Below are 12,558 nucleotides of genomic sequence, written 5' to 3' on the forward strand. Positions count from 1 at the left end.
AGGGATTGGACACGCTAGAGGCAGGAAACATGTTCCCGATGTTGGGGGAGTCCAGAACCAGAGGCCACAGTTTAAGAATAAGGGGTAGGCCATTTAGAACGGAGTTGAGGAAAAACTTTTTCACACAGAGGGTTGTGGATCTGTGGAATGCTCTGCCTCTGAAGGCGGTGCAGGCCAATTCTCTGGATTCTTTCAAGGAAGAGTTAGATAGAGCTCAAAGATAGTGGAGTCGGAATATGGGGAGAAGGCAGGAACAGGGTACTGATTGTGGATGATCAGCCATGATCACAGTGAATGGTGGTGCTGGCTCGAAGGGCTGAATGGCCTACTCCTGCACCTATTGTTTCTTGTCTATTGACAGTTAAATGTTAGAACCCCAAAGTCCTCCCCAGTTCCCCCCTCTCGCTTGTAAGCGGTAGTGAGCAACAATCACCCCTCCCCCCAGCAAAAAAGAACATCGGCACCGCTGTCGAGCACTCAAATGTAAGCAAAGCAACAGCAAAGACACAGACTTGCAGTTACCCCAAAGACTTCATGTTTCACTCGGTACTCGACATACTACAGGCTCTCTCACTCCCTAACAAGGGAGAAAGTGGTGTCTCCATTTTCCCAGTGAGCGGGGAGACGTAACAAACAACTTGCTGGTTTACGATGTTAAAAATCTGCCACTTTGCTTTTTTGAGCTCTGTGCCCAAAAACTGGACACACAGCCGCAGCTATCCTGACTCCTCTGACGACACATGGGGGAAAGTTTGTGAAATGTGAAAGATTTTCTTTGTTGTACAGTATTTCATTATAGAATTAATAAATAAATCCAAATGTATGTGATTTTTCAATTTTCATTTGAAATATTCATAGTATGCATATTACAAGAAAATCTTTAAAGTGTCGCACAGTTTTCAGGCCATGTTTTAAAAAAAATCCTACTCAGGACAATGGTTGGTCTGCGCAGCTGTGGGAACAAATTAGAGGGAATGTTCATTAGTGGGTAAATCCCAGGATCGTAATATGAAGTGTGTCGGGTCAGGTCTCGCCCTGGCAATGGAGGAGGCTGAGGGCTGAGGGGTTGGTGTGGGAATGGGAAGGGGACTTGAAATGGCTTGCAGGTGGTGATTGAGCCTAGGGCACTGATCCACAGAACTGTAGTGATATCCAGCTGGGCTGATTAATCACCACTAGCACCAGACTTTATCTTGTGATTCCAGTTATCTTCAGTTTTATCAGGGTTGACGCTCAGTCAAATGCTACGTTGTCAAAAATAGTCTCATCATCCTGCCTATGAAACAATTGCTTTGGTAGATATTTGGTAGAAGTCAGGAGTGGAAAGATCTTGGGCAAAACCTTGAGTGAGCATTAGTGAGCAGTTTATTGGTGAATAGATGTTGCTTGATAGCACTGTTCTGATGGCTTCCAACACTTTGATGATTGAAAGATTGATTGGGTCAATTCTCGTGACCATCAACATTCTAGTTTGCTATGTAGACCAAACTGCACTTTACAGCCTCCACTCTTTAGCAAGCCATGAAATGTCTATTGCCATCTTTTATGAAAGATTCATAAAACAAAAGATTTATAAATGATGTACTTTGAAATTTCTCTGAGCATTATTTGTGTCTTACAGAATTGAATGTTACTGAGGTGATCTTCTGTTGTGTGTAATAAGAAAATAATCAATTTAATGTAATCTGTAGACCTGGAGCAAAGTTCTCCATCTCGCCCAGAAATATTGGTTTCCTGGTTTTAGAGAAGATGCCTCAGAAAATTGATACCGTCATGAAATGAAATTCATCTTTTTGAATTGTAGAGAATCACACTTGCTCTCTATAAGATCAATAGCTTTCCCAAAGCCACTAACTTCACAATGAAACCTCAGACCCAGTTATCCTTTTATAAATGTATTGATTATAAGCTTACTCTGCATATCCTGGTTAATATAGACTTACTCCTATTCATTATTTATGCAAGTTTTATTGAAACAAATATTGATTGTGGTATATGTATTGAATAACTTTTCTTGATGCAGAGTGCACAGTGGAATTTATATGATCTAGCTATTAGTAATGGATATCTCTATCAGGTAATATTAATGATTAGACATGAGTTTCTTGATCGTGAGAATAGTTGGAGCAACCTCTGACATACTAGCCTCTACAAGTAGAATCCAGAGTTTTGGAGCATCTTGGCATCAGTATGTAAGCAACGCATACAGACAGCTAGAGGAACTCAGCAGGTCAGGCAAAATCTACGGAAATGAATAAACAGTCGGTTGGTGGCACAGTGAGATTAGCACTGGGCTCGAGAACGGAAGTTCCCGAGTTCGATCCAGTGACAGACCACTCCCGAGCGTGCTCTCCATCCGTGCCGGGTTGATGTCGAGCTCGCAACTCAACCTCATAAGAAAAATAACACTGCCACCTCCAGTTTAAATTCCCACGTGGAATGTTGTGGAGGTTCAAATACCCAAACCCAAACAGTCGATATTTCGGGCCGAGACCGTTCTTCACGACTGGAAAGGAAGGATGAAGACAACAGAATAAAATGGTAGGGGGAGGGGAATGAGACTAGCTGGAAGCTGATAGGTGAGGCCAGGTGGGTGGGACAAGTAAAGGAGAAGAAGGAATCTGATAGGAGAGAAGAGTGCAATGAGAAAGGGGAGGAGGGGACTCAGAGGGAAGTGATAGAGAGGTGAGAAGAGGTAAAAAGCCAGAGAAGAGGAGAAGATGGGGGAGGAGAGGGATTTCTTTTTTACCGTTAAGGAGAATTTGATATTCATACCATCAGGTTGGAAGCTCCCCACATGGAATATAAGATGTTGCTCCTCCAACCTGAGGGTGGCGTCATCTTGGCACAAGAGGAGGCCATGGACTGGCATGTCGGGACGGGAATGTGAATGGGAATTAAAATGTTTGGCCATTGGGAAGTATCTTTTTTGGTAGATGGAGCGGTGGCACTTAACAAAGCGGTCCTCGTAGCTACCTCTGTTCCATCCGCCAAAAGCGGAACTTCTTGGTCTTCTACCTAGTCCCATTTACCTGCACCCAGACCATATTCCTCCAAGCCCCTCTTATCCATGCTCTTATCCAAACTTCTCTTTTGACAATTAAACTCACATCCACCACTTTTAGCAGCTCGTTCCACACTCATGCCGTCCTCTGAGTAAAGAAGATCCCCCCTCCGATCCCCTTTAAAAATTTCTCTTTTCACTCTAAACCTATGACCTCCAGTTCTACTGTAGTGAGGGGAAAAAACCTGCATGCGTTCACCCTGTTATATACTCAATTTTTAATATCTTTTTTAAGATCTTCTCTCCTTTTCCTGTGCTCCAGGGAATAAAGGCCTAACCTGTTCAACTTTTCCCTAACTTGGGTCCCCAGGTGCTGGCAACATGCTGGTAAACTTTCCCTGGACTGTTTCAAACTTAGTGATATCTTTGGGACATCTTAATGTTAAAAATTATGTAAATGTATAGATTTTTTTTGATAGATGATTAACAGTTTGGATTCTTTTCAGTTTAGTGGCAGAGAAGAGAAGCTATGGCTACAGACTCTCCACGTCGTTCCAGTCGTTGTGCTGGTGGAGTAATGGTCCGACATCAAGCAGTAACGTAAGGAATTTATTTAATACTGAATTTATTTTCTGCTTGTTAAGGTTGTTTTGCTGCAAAATTTTAAAACTGTGGAATAATTATTCAAAACAAGAAAGTATATCCTGTGTGTCTGGAAGCATCTGCGGAGAAAGTTAATATTTCGGTTGATAACCTTCCTTCAAAAGTAGGAAAAGTTAGAATCAAACATTTGATGTTGCAGAAGAATGGGGAGTGAGGAGTGAACAGTGAGAATGTTTGTGAAAGGGTAGAGAGAAGGGAGGGAGGGAGGGTAAAATGCCAGAATTTGTTAAGAAAATAAAAAATGGCTTGGATAAAGTCAACATGGATTTATGACATTGAAATCCTGTTTGATAAAATTCTAGTCCTTTAAAATTGAAACTACTTAAGGCTTGGTAATTCAAGTACTCATCCAGATGTATTAAATGCTGTGAGAATAACTGCAATTTAAGGCACTGTGTTCTAAAAAGCAATGACCCTCTAGTTGAAAATTTCATTTTTTAAATCCTCTTTAACCCCTTACTTCTCAAAAGGATGCCATCTGGGTTGGGACCTCCATTGTGGGGGAAAATGTTCCTAATTTTCCCCCTTATCTATGAACCTCATTATTTTGTTCACTTTTGTGGGGTTCCCTCAGCAGCCTCTGCCCCAACGAGAACAAACCCACCCTATGCATTCTTTCAGCACAACCAAGACATTTTATCCTAGGCAGCATATTGGTCTGCATCTTCTCTAGTGTATCCATGTCCTTTGCATAGTGTGGCAACCAGAATGGCACACATCTATGGCTTGACCAATGTTTTGTAAAGTTGTACCATGACCTCTGTACTTTACAACCCAGCTAAGAAAGGTCAGTGCTCCATGAACTTTGTTCATCTCCTTATTACTCTTGTGCTGTTACCCTTGGGAGTCTTTTGTACTGTCTTTTGACTTTTGTACTGTTTTCTCTATTCTTCAGTACTCCTAGGGCTCTACAATTCCTTTCTTTAAATGTTTAAAATCCAGTATTTCCTTCCCCTTTTTTGTTCCCAGAACAGTTAATTTCTGCCTTCTGTCTGTTTGATTGTGTTCACTATTCCTATTGTGTCTCTCAGAAGTTTGTCTTCATACTCAGTTATGGTATATTAATTCAACAACTCAAAGGAAGACAAAATAAAGGTAGTCAAATGTAAGGCTAAGTCTTCAGGTTGTCTTTCTGGCAGCCCTTTTCCCTTTATTATCTCCGCTTGACTGAAATGGATGCCTCAGTTAATATATTAAGCACACACTGAATGAGTAATTTACATAGTTCATAATAATTTTTATTTAGCTGCAGGTCCATCTTCAGCACATTCTGACATGTCCTTTTGGTTGAGGTGTGAGCATCTACGTAAATTGAGCATGAATGCCTGAAATAGTGTTTTACTTATCAGTGGCATGTCCAATTACTAATTCATTCCTTTTGACTGAGAAAATTTTTGGGCTATTTATCTATTGCTGCCAAAATTGGTAAATGTAGTTATTTCTAGATCAACCTACCTATATGCCAAGTCCCAACTGAATAAAAGAAAATATATGGGAATAATATTCCTTTTAAGTGATGAAATAGGTCTAGTAAATTGTGACATGGAACATAAGTGTTTGTAAAGTGCTTTGAACTTGTTAGTTAGCATGAATACTTACAGTACGCTGCATGGCAGGTGTTCACCTGTTCTAGGGTGGTTTTGTATTGCGTTTTTTTTTTAGCGACTTTTCAGAATTCAACAACTCAAGGAGAACAAACCCACCCTTTCCCCCATGCTTGATTTCTGGCAATGGTATTAAAATGGATTTGATCCGGCTGTGCTGGAAATAGCATTAGACCAAGGGTCCCCAACCTTTTTTTATGCCATGGACCAATACCATTAAACAAGGGGTCTGTGGATCCCACGTTGAAAACCCCTGCACTAGGCTAAGAAATGGATGAACTGGAGGGAATTTTCACAAGAACATTAGTATTAAGATCAGCCTCTCGTGACTGTTCCATCACCAGTAAGGGATTATGGAATATGATCTTTGGTTTCCAATTCATCTTCTAGCTGGTTTCCCATACTGGAACTGCCTGTCTCTCAAGAAAATCTCTCAATCTTGAGAAGGCTCAATTGGTGAGGCAGATGATTTGGATGAGCAGTTCTGGCAGAATGGACTGCAGTTGGTTGGAACTTCTGCATGTGTACTGGCCTGATCGACATTGATTGCAGCACTAGCAATTTGAGTTGCTTATGCTTCACGACATTTTGTAACATATTCCATCCAAATTTCAGTATTCAGTCTTTTGTTCCTTATAGTTTGGTTAGTTTCTGTATGGTCAGAATACTATATATTTTTTAGTTACTCAGTGCACATGGGCTTGTTACGCTGAGGATCCTGCATCTGTGCTGTCTTACTCTGTAACTCTAAAGCAGAGAAGTATTCCAATTTCAATGCAGTTTGGGTTTCCATCATTTCTAGTGATTCACAGAAAACCCTGGAGGAACTCAGCATCAATGGAAACTGCTAGATAATCGATGCTTCGGGCCACGACCTTTCTTCAGGACTGAAAGGAAGGGGGAAGATGCTAGAATTAAAAGGGGGGGGGAGCGGAAAGAGGCTAGCTGGAAGGTGATAGGTGAAGCCAGGTGGGTGGGAAAGTTCAAGGGCTATAGAAGAAGGAATCTGATAGAAGAGGAGAGTGGACCGTGGGAGAAAGGGAAGGAGGAGGGGACCCAAGGGGAAGTAATGGGCAGGTGAGGTAAAAGGTGAGAGTGGGGAATAGAGGAAGAGAGTGGGGTGGGAGTCCAGACAGAGAAATCGATATTCATGCCATCAGGTTAGAGGGTACCCGGCTGGAATATAAGGTGTTGCTGCTTCACCCTCAGGGTGATCTCATGTTGGCATAAGAAGAGGCCTTGGACTGACACAACAGAATAGGAATTAAAATGTTTGGCCATCGGGAAGTCCTGCCTATAGTGGATGTGCTCGACGAAGCAGACCCCCAATTTAGATGGATCTCACCAATGTAGAGGAGGCTGCATTGGGAGTACTGGACACAATAAACCTGCAGATTTTCAGATGAAGTGTTGTCTCACCCGGAAGGACTGCCTGGAGCCTTGAATGGAGGTGAGAAAGGAGGTGAATGGGTAGGTGTAGCACTTAGACCACTTGCAGGGATAAGTGCCAGGAGGGAGATTTGTGGTGAAGGATGAATGGACAAGGGAATCGTGGTGGGAGCAATCTCTGTGGAACGTGGGGTGGGAAGAGATGAAGGTAACGATATGTTTAGTCACACACACAATGCTGGAGGAACTCAGCAGGTTAGGCAGCATCTATGGAAAAGAGTACAGTTGACGTTTCAGGCTGAGACCTTTTATCAGGACTGGAGGAAAAAGTCCTAATGAAGGGTCTTGGCCCGAAATGTCGACTGTACTCTTTTCCATAGATGCTGCCTAACCTGCTGAATTCCTTCAGTACCGAGTGTGTGTTGCTTGGATTTCCAGCATCTGCAGTTTTTCTCTTGTTTGTGATATGCTTAGTGGTCGGATGCCTTTAGAGAACGTGGAAATTACGGAGGCTGATGGGGTGGTAGGTAAGAGCAAGAGGAGCTCTGTTAAAGCAGTGTGAAGGTGGGCTGAGTATAGATATACGGGAAATGTAGGAGATGCGGGTGAGGGCAGCATTAAGAGTAGAGGGAGGGTAATCCCGTTCTTTAAAGAAGGAAGACATTTCTGATGTCCTGGGATGGAAAGCAGAGTCCTAGGAACAGAAGAAGTGGAGTCAAAGAAATTGAGAAAAGGGAGTAGGTTTTAAAGAATGGGGGTTTCCTCCTCCTGCTATTGTTACTTTACTTAGTTGCCTTGGATATTTTGAGTGATGAATATTCAGTTGTTTCTGCTTCAGGATGTGGGGTTTTCTTGTTGTACCATTTATTTAAGTCAAATAAATCCTCCTCTATGAATTAATCTCAGTCCCTTTGGCCAATAGGTGGTGCATTCTACAGTTTAATTGCTCTTTTACTCTGAATTCTGGAATTGTACAGACTTTGCAGCATTTATTTTGCTTCACTATTTATCTGGCCTACCTGAATTCAGAAGTTCAGAAACAGTTAATACCCTTCAACCATCAGGGTCTTGAATCAGCATAGATTACTTCACTTACCTCAACATTGAACTGATTCCACAATCTACAGACAAAAGAAAATCTGCGGATGCTGGAAATTTGAGCAAGGCACAGAAATGCTGGAAGAACTCAACAGGCCAGGCAGCACTGAGGAAAGGAATACAGTTGATGCTTTGGGCCAAAACACTTTGGCAAGCCTGCAGATTTTCTCTTTTTTGTGACTGGCAAACAATGACAGACTATGGCCACAGTGGATTATGGTCACAAATAGAAGCTGGCTACTCAACATGTTGAATTTATTTTGTGTACGAAGGAAAACATTATGTTCTCTAGCTCAGGCTGGGTGATGTCAGGTCAGCTTTGTACTCTTTGCACAAAACACAGTTTTCCCCACCTGTAGCAGAGTGCACCCAGGACAAACTTCTCTGAATTTTGATCAATGGTGATAGTTGGGTTGAATATGGAGAAACTGTAACCTAGAGGTAAGGTTTGGATTGGCTGAGGCTATGGATGGTTGAAGCTTACGTTTTGATTTTATACCCAAGCAATCTTTACTTCCAAGGCCCATTGTCATTGTCAATTAATTAATGCTAGTGTGGCCAAGGCAGTTGCTGTTTAAGTGGCTGTCAGAGTCTTTGGGGCCACACATAAAATTCAAGTTCAATGAGTTTACATGAATTTCAAGTTGCTGGTGGTAGGATTTATTGAACAACGAAAGGACAATCCATAAAGTTAAGGAATGGGAAAATAACAACAGAAAGGTAGTACAGTGTCACACCTGATAGCTGCGGTCCCACAGTGTCAGAGCCATGTTCTATCCTGACCTTTGGAATTTGTGCATTCTTCCTGTGATTGCATGGGATTTCTCCCGATGTTCTCACTTTGCTGATTGGTAGGCTGATTGACCATTGTAGCTTGCCCCTAGTGTGGGTGGGTGAGTGGTAGAACCATACCACCACATTGTGGGATGTTATTTTTGGTGATTTGGTTGGTTTGTCCACCTCCCCTTTCCTCTTGCTCAAGGTGGAAGAACAAGAGAGATGTACTGCTGTAACAGCAGTATAGAATGAGAGATTTTGATTGGAATCACCAATAACCTGAAATAAAACTATACAACTGTTTGGAAAGCATGCTTGTAAAGTAAAGATTTTACAGATTTTTCACATATACATCGAAACATACAGTGAAATGCATCCTTTGAGTCAACGACCAACACAGTCCGAGGACTGCTGGGGGCAGACCGCAAGTCTCACCATGCAACCAGCACCATCATAGCATACTCACAAACTACTAATCTGTACACGTTTGGAAATGTGGGAGGAAACTGGAGCACCCATAGGAAACCCATGAGGTGATAGGGAGAACATACAAACTCCTTCTAAACAGCAGTGGAATTAAGCCCAGATTACTGATCTGTAGAGTATTATGCTAACCACTACACTACCATGCTGCCCTCGAGCTACCAAGCCCGTTACTCAATAATTTGGAGTCTATTTTCTAGAACATTGTGACAAAGCATCCTTTTTATATATACACTCAAAAGTGTATATATAAAAAAGGAACAATATTTTTTAGATGAGCATTTCTGTTTATTAGCCAAGAATATACTGAAGGTGGGAGGAAAGGGCTGTTTAACTGACAGCCAGGAATCATCCAATGGGTTTTCATGCAGAGAATGGTTATGATTAGGAATGCTCTGTATAGGAATGAAAGTGGAAGCAGACTCAATCATGACATTTAGAATGGAACAGGGTAATTAGGAGGAACTGATGTGGGGAGAGTGGGGTTGGGGGTTAGTGTGATGAAACTAACTGGTTGCTGTTCTATAGGGCTAGCATCGGTGATGGGCTGAAATGGCGCTTTTTGCGTTGTGGAATTAGCATTCCTGTGTATTGTTCCGTAACCTCTTCTTTTTCCAGTTAGCTTGGGAACGCAGTGTGTTATGAAGGTGAGTGGTTTGGATGAAGAAACAGGGTGGTTGGGGGTAGAAGGTCATTTGATTTAAAAAAAAAATCCGAATTGTATTCAGCAATGTATGCAGAATGAACTCAGTAGGTCAGGCAGCGTACGGTACATGGTGGGGAATAAACAGTCAATGTTTTGAGCCAAGACCTCTAATCAGGTATGAATAAACATTGACTGTTCATTCGCCTCCATAAATGTTGCTTAACCTGACGAGTTCCTTCAGCATTTTGTGTGTGTTGCTCTGGATTTCCAGCATCTGCAGAATCTGTTTATGAATTGTATTCACCAGATTTGGTGACCTTATGTGTAAAATTCACCATCTCTTCCCCTTGTTTTAGCTGCTGAAACATAATCTTCCACTCATTTTCAGATATACTTGTGTGATTCTAAGGCAACTGTGAGTTCTGCTGTGAAACATTTCTGTTTATTTTCAGGGAACAGTCATATATGGAGAGTGTTGTTACCTTTCTGCAAGATGTAGTCCCTCAGGTAAGTGCCAAAGATGTGTAGATTGTTAGTCGGTTCACCTCTCTACTGTACATGCAACAGTATTTCTTGGATAAGTGCTTACAAAAAGCATGGCAATAAAAAAAAACAGATAAAGTCTAAAAGCATCTGAAAACTGAGGAAAAGGGAAGGCTCACACTAAAGTAGCATCATTTAGGACATCTTAAGTGCTTAGCAGCTGAAAAGATAAAAGCATAATTGTAAACCAGAAAACACAGATGTATTTTCTATTTTTATTGTAATTGTAAACAGAACACACAGAAAATTTCCATTGATATCAACCGGATAATTACCACATGATGTTATTTTAGTTAGATCATAAGACTATAAGATATAAGACCAGAATTAGGCCATTTGACCCATTGAGTCTGCTCTGCAATTCCATCCTGGCTAGTTAATTATCCCCTTCAATTCTATTCTCCTGCCTTCTCTTCGTACCCTTTGATGCCCTTAATAATCAAGAACCTGTCAACTTCTGCTTGAAATGCACCCAATGATTTGGCTTCCACAGCTGTTTGTGGCAATGAATTCTATAGATTCACCACCCTCTGGCTAAAGGAATTCCTTCTCAACTCTATTCTAAAGACCATAAGACAAAGGAGCAGAAGTCAGCCATTCGGCCCATCGAGTCTGCTCCACCATTTTATCATGAGCTGATCCATTCTCCTATTTAGTCCCACTCCCCTGCCTTCTCACCATAACCTTTGATGCCCTGGCTAATCAGATACCTATCAATCTCTGCCTTAAATACACCCAATGACTTGGCCTCCACTGCTGCCCGTGGCAACAAATTCCATAGATTCACCACCCTCTGACTAAAAAAATGTCTTCGCATTTCTGTTCTGTATGGGTGCCCTTCAATCCTTACGTCATGCCCTCTCGTACTAGACTGCCCCATCATGGGAAACAACTTTGCCACATCCACTCTGTCCATGCCTTTCAACATTCGAAATGTTTCTATGAGGTCTCCCCTCATTCTTCTAAACTCCAAGGAATACAGTCCAAGAGTGGACAAACGTTCCTCATATGTTAACCCTCTCATTCCTGGAATCATTCTAGTGACTCTTCTCTGTACCCTCTCCAACGTTAGCACATCCTTTCTTAAATAAGGAGACCAAAACTGCCCACAGTACTCCAAGTGAGGTCTCACCAGCGCCTTATAGAGCCTCAACATCACATCCCTGCTCCTATACTCTATTCCTCTAGAAATGAATGCCAACATTGCATTCGCCTTCTTCACTACTGACTCAACCTGGAGGTTAACTTTAAGAGTATCCTGTATGAGGACTCCCAAGTCCCGTTGCAACTCCGAACTTTGAATTTTGAACTTTGAATAAAGGGGTCGTCCTTCTATTCTGAGTCTGTGCCCTCTGGTCCTAGAATCTCCCACTATTGGAAACATCTTCTCCATGTCCACTCTATTCAGGCCTTTAAATATTCGATAGGTTTCAATGAGATGCTTCCATTCTTTTAAGCTCAAACAAGTATAGGTCCAGATGATTATGCTGTTTGAGATGTAAAAATTCAGGATAAAAATTCCTTCAATGATCTTCAGTATCATGCCACAGCATTTTTAAAACTCAGTTGGTGACATATGAGGCATTTTTTAATAGCTTTTCAAAAATACCATGCTTTAAACTGCAGCATTATCTTAGTGTTTAGTGTCTTTAGTGTTCCTAGTTTTAAGTTAAGTGGTGGGGTGGACATACGTCTCTACCAAAGGAAGTATAAGATAGTTCTTCCCTCCGCTAGCCTGCAGGTCACCCTTGGGCAAGGTGTAGCATCTGCTTAGCCCTCTGATCAGGGCCAGGTGAAGCTGTGGGAGCAGGTGGTGGATGGTCATGTGAGCAGCTGGTGCAGATCACAAGTCCTGGTTATGCGACCACTGATGCCAGGCAGATGATCTCTGAAGAGTATTGATAATGGCTGGGGTTACCCGTCTTATAAAGGCACTGCCTAGAAGAAGGCAATGGCAAACTACTTCTGTAGAAAAATTTGCTGAGAATATTTACGGTCATGAGACCATGATCGGCCACATCATACAACGCAGTGCATACTGATAAGTTGCTTTCTATGGCTTCAGCTGCCTGGCTCCTTTATCCTCTTTACCTCTTCTTTTAAGATGCTCTTTTCAACTTTTTACTGAGCTTGGCAAATTTTGTTGATGCTCATCTGAAGCACCTTGGAATATTTTACCATGTCGTAAAATATGATAGAAAAATGGAGGGCTATGTAGGAGAGAAGGGTGAGGTTGATCTTAGAGTAAGTTAAAAGGCCAGCACAATGTTGTGGGCTGAAGGGCCTGTACTATGCTGTACTGTTTGATGTTGTTGTTGCTCCTCACTGTAGAAAACGGATGTAAGTTCTTC

At 41.9% G+C, this 12,558-nt stretch overlaps 1 protein-coding gene across 3 annotated transcripts in view; it reads left to right on the forward strand.

The window, feature by feature from the left end:
* Positions 1–12,558, forward strand: part of bcas3 (BCAS3 microtubule associated cell migration factor) — a 975,956-nt gene that overhangs the window by 21,429 nt on the left and 941,969 nt on the right. For 2 of the 3 annotated variants that reach the window (XM_072243678.1, XM_072243680.1), the window contains exons 2-3: positions 3,511–3,604; positions 10,117–10,171. In XM_072243678.1, the coding sequence (XP_072099779.1) occupies positions 3,534–3,604; positions 10,117–10,171 (126 nt within the window). In that variant the 5' untranslated portion in view covers positions 3,511–3,533. The remainder of the gene's footprint in view (positions 1–3,510; positions 3,605–10,116; positions 10,172–12,558) is intronic. The other variant, XM_072243679.1, reaches the window with a different exon arrangement.

The sequence above is a fragment of the Mobula birostris genome, chromosome 25 (assembly GCF_030028105.1).
Source record: "Mobula birostris isolate sMobBir1 chromosome 25, sMobBir1.hap1, whole genome shotgun sequence".
NCBI classification, from domain to species: domain Eukaryota; kingdom Metazoa; phylum Chordata; class Chondrichthyes; order Myliobatiformes; family Myliobatidae; genus Mobula; species Mobula birostris.